The sequence below is a fragment of the Pungitius pungitius genome, chromosome 2 (genome assembly GCF_949316345.1).
Source record: "Pungitius pungitius chromosome 2, fPunPun2.1, whole genome shotgun sequence".
Classification (NCBI taxonomy): domain Eukaryota; kingdom Metazoa; phylum Chordata; class Actinopteri; order Perciformes; family Gasterosteidae; genus Pungitius; species Pungitius pungitius.
Genome location: NC_084901.1, coordinates 23,274,185 through 23,300,180, shown reverse-complemented (window position 1 = coordinate 23,300,180; position 25,996 = coordinate 23,274,185). Strand labels below are relative to the sequence as shown.

Genomic DNA, 25,996 nt, shown 5'->3' with positions numbered 1-25,996 from the left:
CTTGTGTTCATAAGGTTGCTCTGCGTTGCGCTGAAAAAATATTTCTAAACTCGTTTTGTATGGACATTTATGCATACATAAATAACGAGCCATATTCTAAAAATTGTTAAAGTGCAGCTCTGTTTTGTTGAAAAACGTCATCAGTGCAAGCGATCACTTGGTGTCAGTATATGAGCAGAAAATATTTTCTTGACAATTCTTTTCTCAGAGACAAGAGTCCTCCCCTCTCTGGCATGATCTTTTATGTTTCAGTGGTGGAGGCGCTCTGCTCGCGCGGCGAATATTCAGCATCTGTGCTTTTTATTAAACCGGAAACTATATTATTTTAGTCGATCTGCGTTTCTTTTCTTGAAGACAACAATATTCTGATTCATCTGGATGCATTTGTATAATCTGAATATGGAGCAAAATCGACCTAAAACATCAGGAAGGAAATGTCGGCCGACTGCTTTCATTGTTTGGATTTTGGTTTGGAGCAGAGCTTCAGCGCAACTAAGATACTCCATCGCGGAGGAAGTCGAAGAAGAAACGGTTGTTGGGAATATAGCGAAGGATTTGGGATTAGATAAGAGCACATTGAAAGAGAGAGGATGCCGCATTGCCGAGGGTTCAACAGAGTCGTTTTTTCACGTGAACCAGGAAGACGGAATACTGTATGTTGATGGAATAATTGACAGAGAGAAGGTTTGTGAGCGAGGCAATGTTTGTTTAATCAACTTAAAAACGGTGCTGGAAAATCCTCTTGAAATTCATTATGTGACCGTTGAGGTGCTGGATGTAAACGACCACTCTCCCACCTTCGCAACGAAAGAGTCACGTCTCGAAATTTCCGAGTCGGTTTTACCAGGTTTGCGTCTCCAGCTGCAAGCGGCACAGGACCCGGATGTTGGTCCGTTTTCGGTACAGGAGTATAAACTAAATCATAATGATCATTTCCGTTTGGAAGTCAAAGATCGTGGAAAAGATGGAAAGATACCCGTATTAGTGTTACTCAAGACGCTAGATAGAGAAACAAAGAAGAGTCATACATTACTTCTTACAGCTCTTGATGGAGGGAAACCACGTAAATCTGGAACAGCAGAAATCACGGTAGACGTGTTGGACGTTAATGATAATTTTCCAGTTTTCAACCAAGACACGTATTCGGCGCTTTTGGAAGAAAATGCTCCTATTGGTACAACTATTATACAAGTAAATGCTTCTGATTTAGATGAAGGATCCAATGGACAGATTGTGTATTCATTAGGAAAGAATGTGAACAGCAGAATAAGTGGCATTTTTCGTGTAGATGCAAATACAGGTGAAATTATTGTTCACGATCTGATAGATTTTGAATTAGAGGAAAGTTTTATAATTGACATACAGGCTTCTGACAAAGGGGCAGCTCCTTTGAGGACCGACAAAAGTGTAGTTGTGAACATTTTTGATTTGAATGATAATATCCCTCATATAGAGATCACATCATTTTCAAGGGAAATACCAGAGGATGCAAGGTTAGGTACCACTGTGGCATTAATCAGTGTCCTCGATAAAGACTCTGGTCTTAACGGAAAAGTGATTTGCTCCTTTAACGAGGACGTACCATTCATATTATCCCCTTCAACACAAGACAACATGTATTCTATTGTCACAAAATCAACCCTGGATAGAGAAAAGAAGTCCATATATGACATCACAATTGTTGCAAAAGATGCAGGTATACCATCACTGTCTTCTAAAAAAAGCATGAATATTGTTGTATCAGATGTAAATGATAATAGCCCAGAATTTTCAGGAAGACCATACATATATTATATTACCGAGAACAATTTTCCAGGAGCTTCAGTGTTTTCTGTGCAGGCATCAGACGAAGACGATGGAGAAAATTCCCGTATTTTATATCATATTATCAGAGATAGTAAAGATAAAGACAAATTCCAATCAATAAGTCTCAACATAAACTCTGAAAATGGACACATTTCTGCCCTAAAAAGCTTTGACTTTGAAACCTTGAAAACGTTCCAGTTCCAAGTTGTCGCCACAGATTCTGGGACTCCGTCACTGAGCAGCAACGTCACGGTGCACGTGTTCATTCTGGATCAGAACGACAACGCTCCAGTCATCCTGTATCCTCTCAGCTCTAACGGTTCTGCTGAAGGTGTGGAGGAGATTCCCCGCAATGTGAACGCAGGACACTTGGTGACTAAAGTCAGGGCCTATGACGCTGATATAGGATATAACGGCTGGTTACTGTTTTCACTGCAGGAGGTTACTGACCACAGTCTCTTTGGGTTGGACCGCTATACAGGACAGATCAGGACACTGCGCTCATTCACAGAGACGGACGAGGCTGAGCATAAACTGGTCATACTGGTCAAAGACAACGGGAACGTTTCACTCTCAGCAACAGCTACTGTGATTGTCAAAGTTGTGGAGCCCAAAGAGGCTTTTGCTGCTTCTGATGTTAAAGGCGCAACAAATGACGAGGAGGAGAATAAGGTGACTTTTTACCTGATGATAACGTTGGGCTCAGTTTCAACGCTTTTTCTCATCAGTATCATCGTGCTGATTGCAATGCAGTGCTCTAAATCCACAGAGTATACTTCTAAATATCTACAAGAGACTAATTATGACGGGACACTGTGTCACAGCATCCAGTACAGATCTGGAGAGAAACGCTACATGTTAGTTGGACCCAGAATGAGTGTAGGATCTACTATAGTCCCGGGCAGCCACGCAAACACACTGATGCTCCCTGACAGGAGGACACCTGGAGAGGTAAGCTTGTTCAATTTTAAGTTCATTTTTCTCACTAGACTGATAACAAAACTTGCTTATTGTTTTAAATAAGGATCCTCTGGATGTATCTTAACCTGCATCTAAAAAGTTTGTACACTTCGGGACGTGAATTATTTTGCACAATATGTTTGTCGTCCTGTTAGTGGTGTCTTCACTATATGCAAATGTTGGTCATAGCTTTGTTAGGGTGCTGGAACAAACATTTTTTCTTTTTACATCCATTAGCAGCCTCGGTTCGTCCGATTGATGATGTGAGTGTTTTTTTTCATTTGAGGCATTCAAGGGTCTGAAATATAAATAACAAGAATAAATCTACAACATTTCCTCACGTTGATACTGTCCAGCGCTTATTTTCTCCTGAATACTTGATCAGGGCTGTTTTACGAGTAACGTTTTTAACACTTGGTGTCAGTGTAGTTCAGTGATTCTGTTTATCGGCCAGCACCTAACGTCATGAGCTTCATTTGGAGCAGACCGTTGCACTTTTACCCAGCATATCCGACCGAGGGGCCACGATTGGCAGCGACAGCGATTCATTTTTACAGTTCTGGGGAGAAACATAAACTGGGCTTTATATGTCGACCTGGCGGATTAAGCTTCTTTGACATCACACAGCAGCTAATGGACAGCTTTTTGTCGCCGTCAAGTCATGGAACAAAGAGGAAGCACAGCATGGAGGGAGCTCTGGTTTTGCTTCACCCTCGTCTTTGTTTTGGATTTTTTATGCAACGGCGCTTCTGCACAGATCCGATATTCCATATCTGAGGAGGTTCAACGGGAAACCGTCGTCGGGAACATAGCTAAGGACTTGGGACTGGATAAGAGTGCACTCAAAGATAGGAGATACCGCATTGTTTCAGGCTCAACTGAACCTCTGTTTTTAGTGAACCAAGACGATGGTATATTGTATGTAAAACGAGGAATAGACAGGGAGGAGGTGTGCGAAAGGACCAGTCCATGTTTGATCAATCTGAAAACCGTGCTAGAAAACCCACTTGAGATCCACTATGTTGTAGTGGAAGTACTCGATGTAAATGACCACGCGCCGGTTTTTCCAGAAAAAGAAAAAAGGCTTGAGATTTCCGAGTCGGCTTTAACGGGAGCGAGATTTCAATTACAGGCTGCGCACGATGAAGACGTGGGCCAGTTCACAATTCAACAATATAGACTAAGCCCAAACGAATATTTCAGATTAGAAGTGAAGGATAGAGGGGAAGACCGCAAAGTACCATTTCTAGTCCTGCAGAAGCAGTTGGATAGAGAAACAGTCGGGCAATTTAAGCTTCGTCTAACAGCAGTTGATGGAGGTAAGCCGGTGAAGTCTGGCAATATAGATATTATTGTGGTTGTCCTGGATGTAAATGACAACTCCCCGGTGTTTACCAACGAGATGTATTCTTCCACACTGAAGGAGAACGCCCCAGCGGGCACTGTGGTGATTCAGGTAAATGCAACGGATATGGACATAGGTGCAAATGGTGAAATAGTATATTCATTTGGTCACGAGGTTGATTCAAAGGTGATGAATGTTTTTAGTATAGACTCAAACACCGGTGAAATAAAGGTAACCGGTCAAATCGACTTTGAGCAAAGTAAAAGTTATGAAATTGACATTCAGGCGTCTGATAAGGGGCAAGTTCCTTTAACAGCTGACAAAAGTGTTATGATAACTATTATTGATATCAATGATAATGAACCCGTGATCGAATTGACGTCATTTTCCAGCTCGATCAAGGAAGATTCAAATTTAGGAACCACGGTGGCCCTGATTAGTGTTAGTGATTTAGATTACGGAGTCAATGGCAAAGTCATTTGCACGATAAAAGAAAAAGTGCCGTTTGGTTTAGCCCCCTCGTTGCAAGAAAACATGTACGCTATTGTCACCAGATCGCAATTGGACAGGGAAAGCGTTTCACAATTTGATGTCACAGTTATTGCAAAGGATTCAGGTGATCCCATTTTTTCAACTGAAAAGACGATAAGCGTCGTAATATCAGATGTAAATGACAACATTCCAGAGTTTTCGTCAAACCCCTATGTATTTTATATCACAGAGAATAACAGCCCCGGAGCCTCGGTCTGTGCAGTAAACGCATTCGATTGTGATGAAAGGGAAAACGCGGTTATTTCATATCATATTTCCAGGGAAGCAAGCGGAGATAATAAATTCAGCTCATTTCTAAATATAAACTCTGAAAATGGAGATATTTTGGCTCTAAAAAGCTTTGACTTTGAAACCTTGAAAACGTTCCAGTTCCAAGTTGTCGCCACAGATTCAGGGACTCCGTCACTGAGCAGCAACGTCACAGTGCACGTGTTCATTCTGGATCAGAACGACAACGCTCCAGTCATCCTGTATCCTCTCAGCTCTAACGGTTCTGCTGAAGGTGTGGAGGAGATTCCCCGCAATGTGAACGCAGGACACTTGGTGACTAAAGTCAGGGCCTATGACGCTGATATAGGATATAACGGCTGGTTACTGTTTTCACTGCAGGAGGTTACTGACCACAGTCTCTTTGGGTTGGACCGCTATACAGGACAGATCAGGACACTGCGCTCATTCACAGAGACGGACGAGGCTGAGCATAAACTGGTCATACTGGTTAAAGACAACGGGAACGTTTCACTCTCAGCAACAGCTACTGTGATTGTCAAAGTTGTGGAGCCCAAAGAGGCTTTTGCTGCTTCTGATGTTAAAAGTGCAACAAATGACGAGGAGGAGAATAACGTGACTTTTTACCTGATGATAACGTTGGGCTCTGTCTCAACGCTTTTTCTCATCAGTATCATCGTGCTGATTGCAATGCAGTGCTCTAAATCCACAGAGTATACTTCTAAATATCTACAAGAGACTAATTATGACGGGACACTGTGTCACAGCATCCAGTACAGATCTGGAGAGAAACGCTACATGTTAGTTGGACCCAGAATGAGTGTAGGATCTACTATAGTCCCGGGGAGCCACGCAAACACACTGATGCTCCCTGACAGGAGGACACCTGGAGAGGTAAGATCTTAAACTTATCAGCACAAATACAGCTCTTTCCTTGGCTGCGACCGCTCTCCAAGGTCCTGAAACATGTATTTGCTATGGATCAAAGGAGACTTGCTGAAGAATCTAAACTTAATTATACATATTATTTCACTATATATGTTTTAGAATGTCATCCGCCTGTCAATACCGGCCTTTACGAGAACATGCAAGCTTACGGTGAAACCAATGTTGCCCCAAGCTAATTCTTTAGGACGCTGATTGGTTAATGTCAGGCCCCTTTGTAAACATTAGCAATTGGCTAAGGTGCTTCTTAGACTCGCCTTCTGTGGGTAATCTTGAGATTGCCCATAGCTGGAATGCCCATGAAGACAGGGTGTACAAATATTTTGCCCAGATATAATATTTTACTAATAATAATACATTACAAATACTATTGCATACATTCCATATTTGACTGATCCAGCATGGACCCTTACAGAAGTGAGGGACATGAAGCACTATTTCTGGAAACACATCCCTTGACAAGTGTTTGTTGCTGTTGTCACCTGCTAAATACAAAATATTTAAAACGGGTTAAATGGTCTCATCATCAAACAAACATTTTTGCCAGATCATCACAAAGATGATATTGCAAAATATTTTTGGGAACTGTCTTTGAACCTCTGCAAACATGCTTTTGCATCCTAAAATACATCTATTTCAAAAGTTTCAAGTTTCTTTCCCTTCGGTTGATGTGAGTGCGTATGACACTGGTCTATAATCTCGTCATGAAAAACGTATTGTCTGGTTGAGAGCTCTATCCAAAGTGCTGAAACACACGTGGCTCCTCTTTGTTAGAGAAAACAATGCTTCAATAAGACTAATTTAATTAATTTACAACAAAAAACATTACCCGGGGAAGACAATTAGATATTATTTTAACTAACACAAGTTTTCCTAATCTTCAAGAGACATTATGCGCACTTCTTGTTTCCCACACAAAGTCGACACCTTTACCAGGGGATTTCATGCTGTAATAAATATGGCTACATGCGGTATTTATGTTTTCCACTGCCTTGAAATTTGTCATCGCCCCCTGGGTGTCAGTATTATGTTGGTAAATCTTGGCACCTCCCCTCATGAAGCTTTTGTTGTCCCCTTGAACGAGCAGGGAAGGCAGACTCGAGCTCCTTACATGACGGATTTCTGTTTTGCTCTTTGAGAATATGCGCCAAATTCCGGATTTGCTATACTTTTCATGAATTGCCTCTGTGGTGTTAAGTAACGATGGGGATCGAAAGAGAAATGCAACGAAGGATCTGCTCCGCTTTTGCTTTTAATTTTGCTCTCCTGTTTATGGTCGCAATATCGGCTTTGGCAGAAATACGCTACTCTATTCCAGAGGAGGTACAAGATGGAACTGTTGTCGGAAATGTTGCAAAGGACCTTGGCCTCGACGTCACCTCTTTGCCTGGCCGACGCTTCCGTGTTGTTTCTGAATCCCAGGATGTATTGTTTGAGTTAAACCAGAACAATGGGGCTCTGTACGTGTTGAAGAAGATCGACAGGGAGGAGCTCTGTCACGGTGGTGGTGCGTGTCTAATGGAGCTGAAAGTCATAGTGGAAAATCCTTTGGAAATACACTACGTGGTTGTAGAAATTACCGATGTAAATGATCACCGTCCTAGTTTTCCTGAAAGAGAACAGGTATTTGAAATAGCTGAGCATACATTGCCAGGACAGCGATTCCAACTGCATATTGCTCGTGATCCCGATGCTGGAATTAACTCGATCCGCACATACACTTTGACGTCAAACGATCACTTTGAAGTAGACCTGCGTCCAAACGATGAGGAAAAAATACCGTTTTTAGTGCTGAAGAAATCGTTAGATAGAGAACAAAAGATCAAACACAGTCTATTGGTTACAGCAGTGGATGGAGGTAAACCTCCAAAATCTGGGACACTAAATGTTTCAATTATTGTTCTTGACAATAATGACAATCGTCCATTGTTTAGTCAGGAAATTTACGAAATTACAATACAGGAAAACGTTTCAATCGGTACTTCACTATTTAGAATAAACGCAACGGATCCCGATGAAGGCATTAATGGAGAAATTGAATACATCCTTACTAAAACTCAAAAGAAAAGGGTTTATGACATTTTTGAATTGGATAAATTAACGGGAGAAATTAGAGTTAAAGGACAAGTGGACTATGAAGAAAATAATGTTTATAAACTGGGCATTGAGGCATCCGATAAAGGAGCGCCTTCACTCACAGGTGAGTGCAGAGTCATTATAAAGATTAAAGACGTCAATGATAATCCACCAACGATTGAAATCACTTCACTGTCGAATACAGTGTCTGAAGATATAAAAGTTGGCGCAGTTATTTCACTTATTAGTGTGAAGGATAAAGACTCCGGTTTGAACGGGAAAATCATTTCACGCATGACCGCAGACGTGCCTTTTGAATTAAAACCTACTTATAAAGAGAACATATATTCAGTAGTTACTAGAGATTTCTTAAATCGAGAGGAGGTGTCCCATTATGAAATAACAATAAAAGCCACCGATTGTGGTGAACCGCCCTTATCGACATTTAAAACCCTTCGCATTGACATATCAGATGTAAACGACAATATACCACAATTCTTTCCAAGTCCATTACAGTTTTACTTGGAAGAAAATAACATTGCTGGAAATTTAATTTTCTCTGTAAGTGCAACAGATAGCGATTTGAATGAAAATGCAGCTATTTCCTATCGAATTGTGAGAGAAGGAAGCCCAAATGACTTGACGTCATTCCTGAATATTAATTCTGATAACGGACTTATTTCTGCGCTCAAAAGTTTTGACTTTGAAACCATGAAAACGTTCCAGTTCCAAGTTGTCGCCACAGATTCTGGGACTCCGTCACTGAGCAGCAACGTCACGGTGCACGTGTTCATTCTGGATCAGAACGACAACGCTCCCGTCATCCTGTATCCTCTCAGCTCTAATGGTTCTGCTGAAGGTGTGGAGGAGATTCCCCGCAATGTGAACGCAGGACACTTGGTGACTAAAGTCAGGGCCTATGACGCTGATATAGGATATAACGGCTGGTTACTGTTTTCACTGCAGGAGGTTACTGACCACAGTCTCTTTGGGTTGGACCGCTATACAGGACAGATCAGGACACTGCGCTCATTCACAGAGACGGACGAGGCTGAGCATAAACTGGTCATACTGGTCAAAGACAACGGGAACGTTTCACTCTCAGCAACAGCTACTGTGATTGTCAAAGTTGTGGAGCCCAAAGAGGCTTTTGCTGCTTCTGATGTTAAAAGCGCCACAAATGACGAGGAGGAGAATAACGTGACTTTTTACCTGATGATAACTTTGGGCTCAGTTTCAACCCTTTTTCTCATCAGTATCATCGTGCTGATTGCAATGCAGTGCTCTAAATCCACAGAGTATACTTCTAAATATCTACAAGAGACTAATTATGACGGGACACTGTGTCACAGCATCCAGTACAGATCTGGAGAGAAACGCTACATGTTAGTTGGACCCAGAATGAGTGTAGGATCTACTATAGTCCCGGGGAGCCACGCAAACACACTGATGCTCCCTGAAAGGAGATCTGCTACTGCCGAGGTAAGATGTGTTCGTATACTGTTACTCCAGCTGCTGATTGTGATTCTCCATAAATAAACATAATTGGCGAAACATATCCGTTAATTCAAAGTATGTTGCTGTCAACAATTGTTATCGCTTTTTACTCTAATAATGTTTTACACTATTTAGATTTGGTATTATCATTTTATTTTCAAATGCAAATCGTGCAATGAGACACAATTTAAAATCCTTTTCGTTTTTTTCTCTTTTTCACGTGAAATGAATAGTGAATCGAACATCTCTACATTGTTTAGTTGCAGTATTATATTCTAAAGAGGAGGTGGGATTTATCCGTTATAGTATTATAATCGCATGGTGGCACTAAACGTCCAGAAACAGGCATTGCAGCAGATAACCAGCCAAATGTTTGTGAGACTGCCTCTAAAGCATTCAGTTTGGCCGCCCATTATCCTCGGGATGAGATTTATTTTAACGTTTTTTTTAGTTCATACAACCTGCGCAACTTGTGAGACGGTAATTTTTCTTCGGACAATGGATACGTAAACAGTCTGTATATCATTTGTTATTCACTAGATTTATACATTGACCACAGACAATGGAACAAAGCGGACTTGATTCGCGGCAACGAGGAAGCAGATGGATCGCCTTGATGCTTTTTTTCAATCTGTTTTTGGGCAACGCGTCCGGACAAATACGATATTCTATATCGGAGGAGATCAAAGAAGGGACTTCCGTAGGGAATATCGCAAAGGATCTGGGGATAGATCCACTGATATTGAAAGCAAGGGGACTTCGTATTGCCTCTGGCTCGACCGAACCCCTTTTTCAACTAAACCAAAATGATGGAATTTTGTACGTAAGTCACAACATTGACCGTGAAGAAATATGTCAGCGGAGCAGTGTATGTTTGATAAACCTTAAAACCGTACTAGAGAACCCACTTGAGATACATTACGTTGCTGTGGAAGTGTTAGATGTAAATGACAATTCACCCTCTTTCCCTGAAGACAACAAAAGAATCGAAATTTCAGAGTCCACTTTACCGGGAACCAAATTTCAGTTACATGCTGCTATTGATCCCGATGGTGGAGTAAATTCCGTTCAACAGTACAAACTGAGTCCTAATAATCATTTTCGTCTGGAAGTTAAAGACCACGGAAAAGATGGCAAAGTGCCTATTTTACAATTACTAAGTCCATTAGACAGAGAGGCCTCTAACAGCCACAGACTACTTCTTACAGCTCTGGATGGAGGGAAACCCCCCAAATCAGGGTCCATGGATTTATTTATAGATGTGCTAGATGTTAACGATAATTCCCCAGTTTTTACAAAAGATGTGTATTCTACAGATATAAATGAAAATGCACCTATTGGAACAACAGTCATTCGATTAAATGCCACAGACCTGGACGATGGATTGAATGGAGATATTAGCTATTCTTTTGGCAATGTAAACAATAAGGTGCGAGAACTGTTTGATGTCGAACCTCTGACAGGTGAGATTACTGTCAAAGGACAATTAGACTATGAGTTGGATGATAGTTATGTGATCAATATCCAAGCATCGGACAGCGGTGCAGTTCCATTAAGAACGGAAAAAAGCGTTAGCATAAATATTAAAGACAAAAATGACAATGCACCTGTAATTGAGGTGACTTCACTGTCAAACAAAATTCCGGAAGATTCAAGGTCTGGAACAACGGTGGCACTTCTTAGCATTACGGATATGGACTCTGGAGTAAACGGAAAAATTATCAGCTTTGTCAAAGGCAATGTCCCTTTCACAATAACACCTTCAATACAGGAAAACATGTACACAGTCGTGACAACGGCATTACTTGACAGGGAAAATAAGTCAATGTATAATATTAAAGTAATTGCAAAGGATGCAGGTGAGCCAGCCTTAATAACTGAAAAGACGTTACGCGTCATCGTATCCGATGTTAACGATAACAGCCCAGAGTTTTCCATGAGGCTTTACAATGTTTACATCACCGAGAATAACCCTCCATCGGGGTCGGTGTTTTCTGTAATCGCGTCAGATCCTGACGAGGAGGATAACGCTCTTATTTCCTACCACGTTGTCAGAGATGCAGTTCATGCAAATGCAGTGACATCGTTCATAAACGTAAACTCTGAAAATGGAGATATTTTGGCCCTTAAAAGTTTTGACTTTGAAACCATAAAAACGTTCCAGTTCCAAGTTGTCGCCACAGATTCTGGGACTCCGTCACTGAGCAGCAACGTCACGGTGCACGTGTTCATTCTGGATCAGAACGACAACGCTCCAGTCATCCTGTATCCTCTCAGCTCTAACGGTTCTGCTGAAGGTGTGGAGGAGATTCCCCGCAATGTGAACGCAGGACACTTGGTGACTAAAGTCAGGGCCTATGACGCTGATATAGGATACAACGGCTGGTTACTGTTTTCACTGCAGGAGGTTACTGACCACAGTCTCTTTGGGTTGGACCGCTATACAGGACAGATCAGGACACTGCGCTCATTCACAGAGACGGACGAGGCTGAGCATAAACTGGTCATACTGGTCAAAGACAACGGGAACGTTTCACTCTCAGCAACAGTTACTGTGATTGTCAAAGTTGTGGAGCCCAAAGAGGCTTTTGCTGCTTCTGATGTTAAAAGTGCAACAAATGACGAGGAGGAGAATAACGTGACTTTTTACCTGATGATAACGTTGGGCTCTGTTTCAACGCTTTTTCTCATCAGTATCATCGTGCTGATTGCAATGCAGTGCTCTAAATCCACAGAGTATACTTCTAAATATCTACAAGAGACTAATTATGACGGGACACTGTGTCACAGCATCCAGTACAGATCTGGAGAGAAACGCTACATGTTAGTTGGACCCAGAATGAGTGTAGGATCTACTATAGTCCCGGGGAGCCACGCAAACACACTGATGCTCCCTGACAGGAGGACACCTGGAGAGGTAAGCCTTTACGCTTTAGCACCAGTAATACTTCTTTATTCAAAAGAACCGATGAGCTTGTCAGTTTACTGTAATTTTGAAATGCACTCCCTGCTTGTTTTTGCGAAACCATCTGTCTGTGTCATTCTATTGTCTTGGAACCTCTCATCCTTGGAGTTGCACATTAATAATATTGTATTCAAATGTGAGAGGAAGAGGCTGATATTTTATTGGATGGTTTCCTTTCGTTTTTTAAATATATATTTTCTATTAAACATACAACATTGCAGTAAAATGCTTGTCTACACTGTTGTGTAGCAACTTGTACATTTGCATATATTTTACAATAATCTTTGCTTTATAAAACGGGGTTAAAACAAAACACCTGCATGGTGGCTTGGACTTGCTTTCGGTGCTTGAAATGAAACAAGCAACTTCTGGTAGCCTCAAGAATGTTATATAATTACTTCCTATGGCATTACACGTTTGCGATCATGCTGTTTTTTTCACAACCGTATGAATCTCCACTACGGCAGCGGGATCTGAGAGAACTGATATTCTGACTATACATGAAAATAACCTAATATTTCATTTCAATGACTTTGAACTGTGTCAAACGTGTCCCCCATGGTGTCACTGTAACATCAATATTGCCATATATGGACCCAGTCCCTCCCCTAACAAATCTTTTGTCTGGTACCTCACAGTACGTTACAGCGGTTTTGATGTGACGGCTCCGTGCGTTAAAGGCGAGTTTAAAACGGTCGGATGTTCACGTTGGATTTTTGGCAGTGACCGACTCCTCTGTGTAAGTGTGTCCGTGGATTACGATGGGGAGTGGAAGACAATATCGATCGGGGGACTGTTGTTGGATTGTTTTTCCTTTTTGCTTACTGGTGTTTTTAGGGAATCCGACTTTGGCTGAATTGAGGTATTCCATTCCAGAAGAGATGAAAGAAGGTACTGTTGTTGGAAATGTTGCTAAAGATCTTGGCTTGGACAAAACCTCGTTGATTGACAGACGATTTCGAGTTGTTTCTGGATCTAAGGACGCGTTTTTTGAAGTAAACCCGGACAATGGTGCCTTACAGGTCCGAGAGAAAATAGACAGAGAGGAGCTGTGTCGCGGTAATGGTGTCTGCTCGATTGAGCTGAAAATCCTTGTTGAAGACCCTTTAGAAATGCACCACGTCGTTGTAGAAATTAATGATGTAAATGACCACTCCCCTACTTTTTCTGAAAAGGAACAGCAATTTAAGATAGCGGAACACACGGCTGTGGGAACGCGATTTGAATTGCAATCGGCACGTGATCCTGATGCGGGAAAAAATTCAATCCGCACATATACTTTAACTTCAAATGACCACTTTGAAATAGAAATCATTCAAACTGATGATGATGATAAAATACCCTTTCTAGTGCTGAAGAATGCATTGGACAGAGAACAAAAGACCAACCACTCGCTATTTCTAACAGCAGTTGATGGGGGTAAACCCCAAAGATCAGGCACTCTAAATATTTCCATCAATGTTGTTGATATTAATGATAATCGTCCCATATTTAATCAAGATACTTATCAAATAGAAATATATGAAAACCTCCCAGTTGGTACCACTATTGCAAAAGTGAATGCACTTGATCCAGATGAAGGGATTAATGGAGAAGTAGAATACAGCTTTAGCAGATCACTAGCGCGTAAAGTCTACGAAATATTTGAGTTAGATTATTTAACTGGGATAATTAAATTGAAAGGAGTTGTGGATTTTGAGGAATCTGTCATTTTTAAATTAGACATTGAGGCATCTGACAAAGGCACACCTCCATTAACGAGCAGGTGTAAAGTAATTGTAAAGATAAAAGACGTCAACGACAACCCACCAGAAATAGAAGTAACGTCACTGTCAAATACAGTCTCTGAAGATTCAAAGCCTGGCACAGTTATTTCACTCATTAGTGTAACGGATAAAGATTACGGTGTCAACGAAAAAATCATTTTACGTTTAACAGAGGGAATGCCGTTTGAATTAAAGCCCTCTTATAAGGAAAACATATATTCAGTTGTAACCAAGAGAATTCTGGATCGAGAGGAGGTATCAAATTATGAAATAATAATAACAGCCACCGATTGTGGTGAACCTCCCTTATCTACAGTGAAAACACTGAGTGTTGAGATATCAGATGTAAACGACAATAGACCACATTTCTCCAAAAATCCATTAGAGTTCTACCTGATAGAAAATAATGTCGCCGGAGCATCAATATTCTCTTTAAGTGCATCAGATAATGATATCAATGACAATGCAGTTATTGGTTATCATATTTCAAGGGACAAGGATATAACATCTTTTCTAAATATAAACTCTGAAAATGGAGATATTTTGGCCCTTAAAAGTTTTGACTTTGAAATCCTGAAAACGTTCCAGTTCCAAGTTGTCGCCACAGATTCTGGGACTCCGTCACTGAGCAGCAACGTCACGGTGCACGTGTTCATTCTGGATCAGAACGACAACGCTCCAGTCATCCTGTATCCTCTCAGCTCTAACGGTTCTGCTGAAGGTGTGGAGGAGATTCCCCGCAATGTGAACGCAGGACACTTGGTGACTAAAGTCAGGGCCTATGACGCTGATATAGGATATAACGGCTGGTTACTGTTTTCACTGCAGGAGGTTACTGACCACAGTCTCTTTGGGTTGGACCGCTATACAGGACAGATCAGGACACTGCGCTCATTCACAGAGACGGACGAGGCTGAGCATAAACTGGTCATACTGGTCAAAGACAACGGGAACGTTTCACTCTCGGCAACAGCTACTGTGATTGTCAAAGTTGTGGAGCCCAAAGAGGCTTTTGCTGCTTCTGATGTTAAAAGTGCACCAAATGACGAGGAGGATAATAACGTGACTTTTTACCTGATGATAACGTTGGGCTCAGTTTCAACGCTTTTTCTCATCAGTATCATCGTGCTGATTGCAATGCAGTGCTCTAAATCCACAGAGTATACTTCTAAATATCTACAAGAGACTAATTATGACGGAACACTGTGTCACAGCATCCAGTACAGATCTGGAGAGAAACGCTACATGTTAGTTGGACCCAGAATGAGTGTAGGATCTACTATAGTCCCGGGGAGCCACGCAAACACACTGATGCTCCCTGACAGGAGGACACATGGAGAGGTAAGACATTTTTTAAATACTTTGAGGTGGCCCAGTAAAACGGTTTTTAACTAGCTTTCTTTTCTAAATAAGGTGTTTGAAATAGATCATCTCACTTATCTGGTTTCGCCTGTCAATTGCGTTCGAATTTTTTTTTTTAATAAATTATTAGTGCTCAATTTTGCAATGGACTCCTCCTGATTTTTGTTTACACGTCTTGTTTGTTGTTTCATGTTGAGTACATTGGCTCCATTTTTTTATAACAGTCATCAATTGCTTACACTGTAGTTTAAAAAAGAAACAATGTGTCCATTTTCTACGTATTCCGGGAAAACATTAATATGATGTAGTGTATTTGCAGTGGCAATAGGGTCGCATGGTGTCAGTATAACATGAAATATCATCGTCACGTGAGCTTTGTTTTATAGCTCTTGGGATCCACCTCCTACCAACATTCTCACCACGGTGCTGATGAGATCGTGTCTGTGCTTTATTTGCGTAAATACACTGTTCCACCCGATATCTGGATATATTTGATGCTAATACTTTTATTGAACATCTCTGGAATCCTTCAAGACATCAAACCTGTGGTTCTTATAATGGATTAGTATTTTCTGGTTTAATCATGGAACAAAGAAGATTCAAGGCACGAAGCGCGAGAGGATATTTTTTCGGCTACGTGGTCGCTGTACTTCTGTGCAGCGTGGCTTCGGCGCAAATAAGATATTCTATTTCTGAGGAAATAGACGAAGGAACTGCGGTTGGTAATATAGCGAAGGATTTGGGATTAGATAAAACCACTCTGAAGGAACGGAAGTATCGGATTGTTTCTAGTAATACCGATCATCTTTTCCATGTAAATCAGAATGATGGTGTGCTCTATGTGAGCCGTAAGATTGACAGGGAAGAGGTTTGCGCGATGACCAGTACGTGTTTAATAAATCTGAAAACAGTCCTAGAAGATCCCCTGGAGGTACATTATGTTCTAGTGGAGGTGCTTGATATAAACGACCATTCTCCAAGTTTCCCAATTAAAGAGAAAACGTTTGAGATATCTGAATCTGTTTTGCCTGGAGTACGTATTCCTCTACAAGACGCACGCGACCCAGACGGTGGCTTTTTTTCGGTTCAGCACTATCAACTCAGCCCCAACGATCATTTTCGTTTAGAAGTTAAGGATTTGGGAGAGGATGGTAAAATACCTATATTAATTGTAAAGAAACCTTTGGACAGGGAGGCAGCAGGAAGACACTCATTAGTGCTGAGTGCGCTGGATGGAGGAAAACCTCCAAAATCCGGAGAAATGGATATTTTAATAAATGTTTTGGACATCAATGACAATGCACCTGTTTTCTCTCAGGAAAGTTATTCGGTGATGCTCGATGAAAATCCTCCAATAGGCACAACAGTCATACAAGTGAATGCAACTGATTTGGACGAAGGACAAAACGGAGATGTACTTTATTCATTTAGCGGTATCGTTAATCAACGGTTATTAAAACTGTTTGATATTAATCCAGAAACAGGCGACATTATTGTAAAAGGATTAATAAATTATGAAGAGAGGGACAAATATGAAATTATAATTCAAGCATCAGATAAAGGTTTTACTCCAATGGCTACGCAAAAAAGTGTCATTATTAGGATAGTTGACGTGAATGACAACGCACCTGAAATTGAAGTTACTTCATTTTCAAATTCCATCCCTGAAGATTCCAGACCTGGAACCACAGTTGCACTCATCAGTGTAAATGACTTGGACTCTGGTCTTAATGGAAAAGTGTTTTGCTCCATAAAAGAGGAAGTCCCGTTCACTTTGTCAGCATCTTCACAAGACAACATGTTTGCATTAGCAACAAAATCCCTTTTGGACAGAGAGAAACGGTCACAATATATTATAACAGTAGATGCTAAAGATGCTGGACAACCACCATTATCCTCTAAAAAGACAATAAGCGTCAGTGTGTCGGATGTTAATGACAACAGCCCGGAGTTTTCACTGAGTCCTTATACTTTCTATATCACTGAAGCTAATTTCCCAGGTGCATCAGTGTTTTCTGTGAAAGCGTTTGACCGTGATGAGAAGGAGAATGCTCTTATCTCATATCATATTCTCCGAATTGGAAGTGAAGATAAAAAAGTCACATCATTTCTCAACATCAACTCAGAAAATGGAGATATTTTTGCCCTTAAAAGCTTTGACTTTGAAACCTTGAAAACGTTCCAGTTCCAAGTTGTCGCCACAGATTCTGGGACTCCGTCACTGAGCAGCAACGTCACGGTGCACGTGTTCATTCTGGATCAGAACGACAACGCTCCAGTCATCCTGTATCCTCTCAGCTCTAACGGTTCTGCTGAAGGTGTGGAGGAGATTCCCCGCAATGTGAACGCAGGACACTTGGTGACTAAAGTCAGGGCCTATGACGCTGATATAGGATATAACGGCTGGTTACTGTTTTCACTGCAGGAGGTTACTGACCACAGTCTCTTTGGGTTGGACCGCTATACAGGACAGATCAGGACACTGCGCTCATTCACAGAGACGGACGAGGCTGAGCATAAACTGGTCATACTGGTCAAAGACAACGGGAACGTTTCACTCTCAGCAACAGCTACTGTGATTGTCAAAGTTGTGGAGCCCAAAGAGGCTTTTGCTGCTTCTGATGTTAAAAGCGCAACAAATGACGAGGAGGAGAATAACATTACTTTTTACCTGATGATAACGTTGGGATCAGTTTCAATGCTTTTTCTCATCAGTATCATCGTGCTGATTGCAATGCAGTGCTCTAAATCCACAGAGTATACTTCTAAATATCTACAAGAGACTAATTATGACGGGACACTGTGTCACAGCATCCAGTACAGATCTGGAGAGAAACGCTACATGTTAGTTGGACCCAGAATGAGTGTAGGATCTACTATAGTCCCGGGCAGCCACGCAAACACACTGATGCTCCCTGACAGGAGAAAGACACTTGGAGAGGTAAGACATATTTAAAGATGGGGTAATTTTTTTATTTTTCTATTTAAAAAAACAAACATTTTTTTAGATGCTACTAAAATTGTTCTGTATTCAGAGATATCATGCGCACATTTTTTAACCACCATTCTCACCCAGATTTAGCCAGAAAGTTGTATATAATAGGCTTTGATGGTCCTAGTTCCTAATCACTCACTATCCTATGTGAAAAAACAAAACATTTTTGAGGGGTTTGACAGGTTGAATGATTACTGGTTGATAACTGTGGTCCTGCACTCGCACTAATACTTGTCAGTGGATGTCAATTCATATTTGATTTTATTGGCATAAAATAGGATTATAGCAGAAAGCAGGAGGTTTTCATCGAAGTTTTGCCTAAATATTTGATGTTTAATTTGTTTGCTTACACGTGCATCACTTCATTATTGGTGGGAGTCATAGTTTTACAAATTATTGTGTTGAAGCTCTCAGTTTTAATTTGTTCTATATTGCAGTCACTATAAAACTTCATTCAGCATTCTCATTGCTCTCATCAACAGATAAGTATTAGCACATTGCTTTTTATTTGTGGATTGCAGACTATAACGTGAATAATGCATGTTGTTCTTCTTTTTTAAATTTGTGCAATATTTAACCTATTGTGCGTATGAAGTTTAAGTTTGGTAATGTTTTCTTTCGTGGTTTAAACTCTAAGTTTAGAGTCATGGTTTCAAGAACGGGGTAGTATGGAAAAATAAAATTACGCTAATCAAAACACATTTCATTAAAAAACTAGACTTAATTGCAAACAATTCTAGTCACTGTCCAAGGTGCTGAAAGTGTTTTTACTCACAGCGTCCAGACAAACGATACATGCTAGCTGGACCTGGAATGAGTATGGATGTAGTCCCAGGCAGTTATGTAAAAACACTAGCTCCCCGATAGCAGACAGCCACACAGAGAGGTGATTATTGGCTAAATATCACTTTAGTGATCACTTTCCTCAACCATTGTGCTGAAATTTGATATAAACACAATCTTTATGAGATACGTTCTTATTCACACAATTTTTATTGACCAGTTTAACGTACACAATGCGATTTCAAACATATTCACAGGGTGGCAGTACCTTATCAGAATAGCGTCCTTTATTACTGAGCGGAAAAAAACGCAGGAGTCCGCCCCTATTGTTCAGTCTGGCTCGAGAACATTTAGCAAGCGGACTTGGATTAAGCGCTCGGTGACTGCTTTGTATTTAATATAATCAATTCCAAGAAGACCCTATTTTGATGGATTTTCAATTTTAGATTAGCAGAAGATGTTGGACGCGTTTGGATTCTTACTTTTATCACAAAACATGAAACAAAGAGGATGGGAGGCAAGGCGACTGCGACTACATTTGCTCCCCATGTTGATCTTGCTTTTGTTTTTCGCAGAGGCTTTAGCACAGTTGAAATACTCCATATCTGAAGAGCTCAAAGAGGGAAGTTTTGTTGGGAATATAGCTAAAGATTTGGGAATTGACCAGAATGTAATGACGCAGAGGGGATTTCGTATTATGTCCGGCACGACTGCAGCTCTTTTCAGGGTAAATGAGAATGACGGGATCCTTTATGCGAACCATAAAATCGACCGAGAGGAAGTATGCAAACAGAGCAGTGCATGTTTAATCAACCTTAAAACTGTTCTTGAAAACCCACTGGAAATACACTATGTCACCGTGGAGATAACTGATTTAAACGACCACTATCCCACGTTTCCGGAAAAAACAAAGAGGCTTGAAATCTACGAGTCTGCACTGCCAGGTGCACGATATCAGTTGCAAAATGCTTACGACCCGGATGGCGGCATTAACTCTGTTCAACAGTATAAAATCAGCCAGAACGACTATTTTCGTTTAGAGATTAAAGATCGTGGCAGAGACGGAAAAACTCCAATTTTACAACTACAGAGACAGCTTGACCGTGAGGCCAAACCTACCCACAAATTGAGGTTGACTGCTTTAGATGGCGGAAACCCGCCAAAGACAGGCACAGTTGAAATATACATAGATGTCATAGATGTTAATGACAATATGCCAACGTTCATCAAAGACACGTATTCTGCCTCGCTACAAGAGAACGCACCAGTTGGCACAACGATTATTCAAGTAAACGCAACCGATCTAGACGACGGTCTGAACGGGGAAGTTGTTTTTTCATTCGGAAGTAACGTAAAAGACAAAATTCGAGAGCTGTTTGATATCGATTCTGTTACTGGGGAGATCATCGTGAAAAGCCATGTCGACTTTGAAGAACAAGACAGCTATGATATTGATATACAAGCTTCTGATAAGGGAACCATTCCATTCAGAACGGATAAAAGCGTTATCATAAAAATTGAAGATATGAATGACAATCCTCCTAAAATAGAAGTGGCTTCGTTAACAAGTGCTGTTTCAGAGGATTCGAGACCTGGAACCACCGTAGCGCTTATCAGTATTACGGATTTAGACTCCGGAATAAATGGCAAAATAATCAGTCATGTTGCCGAAGACAGCCCTTTTGAATTAACCCCATCTATACAGGATAACATGTTCGCTGTTGTGACTAAGTCACATCTTGACAGGGAACAGCAATCGATATACGATATTACAATAATCGCCAAAGACGCAGGTGAACCAGCTTTGACATCGGAAAAGACTATACGCGTGTTTGTGTCAGATGTGAATGATAACAGTCCTACATTTTCAGTGAGCCCGTATACGTTGTACATTAGAGAAAATAACTCCCCGGCGGCACCTCTTTTTTCTGTTAGAGCGTCTGATGGTGACGAGGGCGATAATGCACTCATTTCATATCATATTCTCAGGACTGCAGGCTTCGAAAATAAAGAGACATCATTTCTTAATATGAATCCTGAAAACGGAGATATTTTGTCTTTAAAGAGTTTTGACTTTGAAACCTTAAAAACGTTCCAATTCCAAGTTGTGGCCACAGATTCTGGGACTCCGTCACTGAGCAGCAACGTCACGGTGAACGTGTTCATTCTGGATCAGAACGACAACGCTCCAGTCATCCTGTATCCTCTCAGCTCTAACGGTTCTGCTGAAGGTGTGGAGGAGATTCCCCGCAATGTGAACGCAGGACACTTGGTGACTAAAGTCAGGGCCTATGACGCTGATATAGGATATAACGGCTGGTTACTGTTTTCACTGCAGGAGGTTACTGACCACAGTCTCTTTGGGTTGGACCGCTATACAGGACAGATCAGGACACTGCGCTCATTCACAGAGACGGACGAGGCTGAGCATAAACTGGTCATACTGGTCAAAGACAACGGGAACGTTTCACTCTCAGCAACAGCTACTGTGATTGTCAAAGTTGTGGAGCCCAAAGAGGCTTTTGCTGCTTCTGATGTTAAAAGTGCAACAAATGACGAGGAGGAGAATAACGTGACTTTTTACCTGATGATAACTTTGGGATCAGTTTCAACACTTTTTCTCATCAGTATCATTGTGCTGATTGCAATGCAGTGCTCTAAATCCACAGAGTATACTTCTAAATATCTACAAGAGACTAATTATGACGGGACACTGTGTCACAGCATCCAGTACAGATCTGGAGAGAAACGCTACATGTTAGTTGGACCCAGAATGAGTGTAGGATCTACTATAGTCCCGGGCAGCCACGCAAACACACTGATGCTCCCTGACAGAAGACAGACATCTGAAGGGGTAAGATATATTTAAAGAAGCCTTTTTTTCCTCCTTTTGAAAATATCTTAGGTGTGTCTTTTTTTATTTGTGAACATACGTGTCAATATTATATTTTCAACTGTCAACACTTTTCGAAACTGTATTTTCTCACCATAAATGGGTGGAATTGTGTTAGAAGCTCCAATGGTCCAATTTACTGATTTCTATGTCAAACCAGTGAAGTCAAGTTTCAGGTATGTTTGCTTGTGGGTTTAAACGACTTTAGAATAGAGTCATGGCCCACCAAAAGAAGAGCTCACTTGTATTAAGTGTTTACAAAAGTGTACATTGTACATAGAAAACAGCACAACTTGGTAGCACAAGAAGGAAATATTCTGGTGGATGGTGTTTTATTGTTGTATGATGAACTTGTAACATGATCGCAGTACTTTCATAAAAAGCTAATTTGCAGACATTGGTAGTCACTGTCCATGGTCTTGATAGTTTTCGGCCTAAACTTTCAGTATATCTTAAATAACGTCACCTCACAAAAGTCCATTATCTCAGTCAATCCACTTTTATACTAAAATCAGTGAAAATAAATGCAAATATTAGAAAATATTATTTCCAATTTTAATGATATGTGAGTTTTATTGCTAATTGCAAGGGAGCCCACCTCCTTGTCATTTACGAAGTACTCGATGACACGTTGTAAGAGATTCTTAGCTTCGAACCAAATAAGCATTTTAATTAAAATGGCTGCATTCCCTTTGACTTTTCTGCGGTTATAGACGTGTGGTCGCGTGGTGTCAGTGTAACGTAAAAAATCAACAGTAACTGAGCTCGTCGTCATGATATTTTAGTTCCACCTCTTGTACACAGTTCCTCTTGGATTTTTGTGCAGACATATCTTAGCTTATTGTCGCAGGACCCGATGCCATTGACGGATACGTGAGAAAGTCAATATCTATATGGAAGAGCTCTAGTCTTTTTTATTTTTGTTTTATTGTTATGAATTACTGACAGTTTTCGGGTTTAACCATGGAACAAAGAAAATTCAAGACACGAAGTGCGAGAGGATATTTGGTCGGCTGGGTGGCTGTTGTGCTTTTTTGGAGCGTGGTCTCAGCGCAATCACGGTATTCCATCTCGGAGGAAGTAAACGAAGGAACCGTGGTTGGAAATATAGCAAAAGATCTTGGATTGGATAAAAGCACACTGAAGGACAGGAAGTATCGTATTGTTTCTAGTAATGCCGATCCTCTTTTCCATGTAAATCAGAATGATGGTGTTCTGTATGTGAGCCGAAAGATTGACCGAGAAGAGGTGTGCGCGATGATCAGTACGTGTTTAGTTAACCTGAAAACTGTACTAGAGAATCCTCTTGAGGTGCATTATGTCGAAGTGGAAGTGCTGGATATAAATGACCACAGTCCCACCTTCTCGGACAAAGAGACACGCTTAGAGATTTCGGAGTCCGTGTTGCCCGGTGCACGATTTCAACTGAAACCGTCACGTGATCCAGACAGCGGTCATTTCTCCGTGCAGCAATATAAACTCAGCCAAAACGATCATTTCCGTCTTGAAGTTAAGAATAGAGGAGAAGACGGTAAAATACCGATATTGGTTGTTCAAAAACCTTTAGACAGAGAGAGTGCAGGAAGCCACTCATTAGTACTGACTGCACTGGATGGGGGAAAACCTCCGAAATCGGGCGAAATTAACATAACCGTAATTGTTTTAGATGTAAATGATAACGCACCGGTTTTCTCTAAAGATGTTTATTCTGTGATGCTCAATGAAAATGCTCCAATGGGAACAACAGTTGTAAAAGTAAATGCAAATGATTTAGATGAAGGTCCAAACGGAGATGTCGTTTACTCATTCAGCAACAGTATGAATCAAAATATAAAGAACCTATTTGATATTAATCCTTTATCAGGCGCACTAACTGTTAAAGGTTCAATAGATTATGAAGAGAAGGACAGATTTGATATCGAAATTGAGGCATCAGATAAAGGTCTCGCTCCTTTTAAAACAGACAAAAGTGTGATTATTAAAATAGTAGATGTTAATGATAACGCACCTGAAATTGAAGTTACTTCATTTTCAAGTTCCATCCCTGAAGATTCCAGACCTGGAACTACAGTTGCACTCATCAGTGTAAATGACTTAGACTCTGGTTTAAATGGAAAAGTGATATGCTCTGTAAATGATGATGTTCCATTCACTTTAACACCATCATTAAAGGACAAAATGTACTCACTGGTAACAAAATTAGCCCTGGACAGAGAGAAAAGGCCCAACTATGAGGTAATAATAGTAGCAAAAGATGCTGGTCAACCTCCAACATCTTCTGCAAAGAAAATAGAAATTGTGGTTTCAGATGTGAATGACAACAGTCCAGACTTTTTAGTGAGTCCCTATACGTTCTATGTCCCTGAAGCGAATGATCCAGGGACCTCTTTGTTTGCTGTTAAAGCTTTTGACCGTGATGAGACAGAAAATGCTGTTATATCCTATCATATCCTCAGAGATGGAAGTGAAAATAACAAAGTGACGTCATTTCTCAACATCAATCCTGAAAATGGAGATATTTTGGCACTAAAAAGCTTTAACTTTGAAACCCTAAAAACGTTCCAGTTCCAAGTTGTCGCCACAGATTCTGGGACTCCGTCATTGAGCAGCAACGTCACGGTGCACGTGTTCATTCTGGATCAGAACGACAACGCTCCAGTCATCCTGTATCCTCTCAGCTCTAACGGTTCTGCTGAAGGTGTGGAGGAGATTACCCGCAATGTGAACGCAGGACACTTGGTGACTAAAGTCAGGGCCTATGACGCTGATATAGGATACAACGGCTGGTTACTGTTTTCACTGCAGGAGGTTACTGACCACAGTCTCTTTGGGTTGGACCGCTATACAGGACAGATCAGGACACTGCGCTCATTCACAGAGACGGACGAGGCTGAGCATAAACTGGTCATACTGGTCAAAGACAACGGGAACGTTTCACTCTCAGCAACAGCTACTGTGATTGTCAAAGTTGTGGAGCCCAAAGAGGCTTTTGCTGCTTCTGATGTTAAAAGTGCAACAAATGACGAGGAGGAGAATAACGTGACTTTTTACCTGATGATAACTTTGGGATCAGTTTCAACGCTTTTTCTCATCAGTATCATCGTGCTGATTGCAATGCAGTGCTCTAAATCCACAGAGTATACTTCTAAATATCTACAAGAGACTAATTATGACGGGACACTGTGTCACAGCATCCAGTACAGATCTGGAGAGAAACGCTACATGTTAGTTGGACCCAGAATGAGTGTAGGATCTACTATAGTCCCGGGCAGCCACGCAAACACACTGATGCTCCCTGACAGGAGGACAGAGGTAAGATATATGTTTAATTGATCAAACTAAGAGGTGACTTACTGTTATGTTTCGTTCACCAATCGTAAATGCAAACTATCCTCACTGGTTTGTGTTATATTGACTCTGCTGGTGTCCGTTTTTTTATACGTATAACCCATTGATTACGATTTTCCATTATCAACATATCCGTATCAACTCTATCAGAACATGTGATATATTACCTCTGTGATCCCAATACATTTAGCTAGAACTAATTCTTTTCGTTGTTTTTTTTAATCCTTAATTTCTTATCGTTTAGTTGTTTACTCTTACAACTGTCTTCCATTGCTTTTTCATTTTAAAGGGCGGAGCAGCAAAGTATAGCTGACTTCAGCGGTTGGTTAGTATATGTAATAAATTCTATTAAAAAAACTAAACGAAATAGTTAAATATAACATCCAATAGTTTTTAAAAAGTACGTTATTTTCTTAATTTAATGAGCGTACTGTAACATATGTCGCAATTGATGCGTGGTGCTGAAAGTGTTGTC

General features: G+C 40.8%; 3 protein-coding genes across 18 annotated transcripts in view; all 3 read left to right on the top strand.

Annotated features, from left to right (window-relative positions):
* The window catches only part of LOC119210842 (protocadherin alpha-C2-like), a 132,465-nt gene that overhangs the window by 12,356 nt on the left and 94,113 nt on the right, over nt 1-25,996 (top strand). For 2 of the 16 annotated variants that reach the window (XM_062560680.1, XM_062560673.1), the window contains exon 1: nt 9,771-12,326. The exons of 6 other annotated variants lie outside the window; for them this stretch is intronic. In XM_062560680.1, coding sequence (XP_062416664.1) covers nt 9,972-12,326 — 2,355 coding nt within the window. In that variant the 5' untranslated portion in view covers nt 9,771-9,971. Of the gene's footprint in view, nt 1-6,925; nt 9,395-9,770; nt 12,327-13,043; nt 15,482-15,911; nt 18,444-19,627; nt 22,135-22,968; nt 25,486-25,996 lie in introns of those variants that run through there. 8 more of the 16 variants (XM_062560677.1, XM_062560672.1, XM_037461314.2 and 5 more) reach the window with 7 other exon arrangements.
* Nucleotides 158-2,829, top strand: LOC134107090 (protocadherin alpha-8-like). Its single transcript, XM_062558401.1, has one exon. The coding sequence runs from the start codon at nt 379-381 to the stop codon at nt 2,827-2,829; it is 2,451 nt and encodes an 816-aa protein (XP_062414385.1). The 5' UTR covers nt 158-378.
* LOC134123213 (protocadherin alpha-3-like) lies at nt 3,280-5,797 on the top strand. Its single transcript, XM_062560686.1, has one exon. It carries the CDS (start codon nt 3,428-3,430, stop codon nt 5,795-5,797), a length of 2,370 nt encoding a protein of 789 aa, XP_062416670.1. The 5' UTR covers nt 3,280-3,427.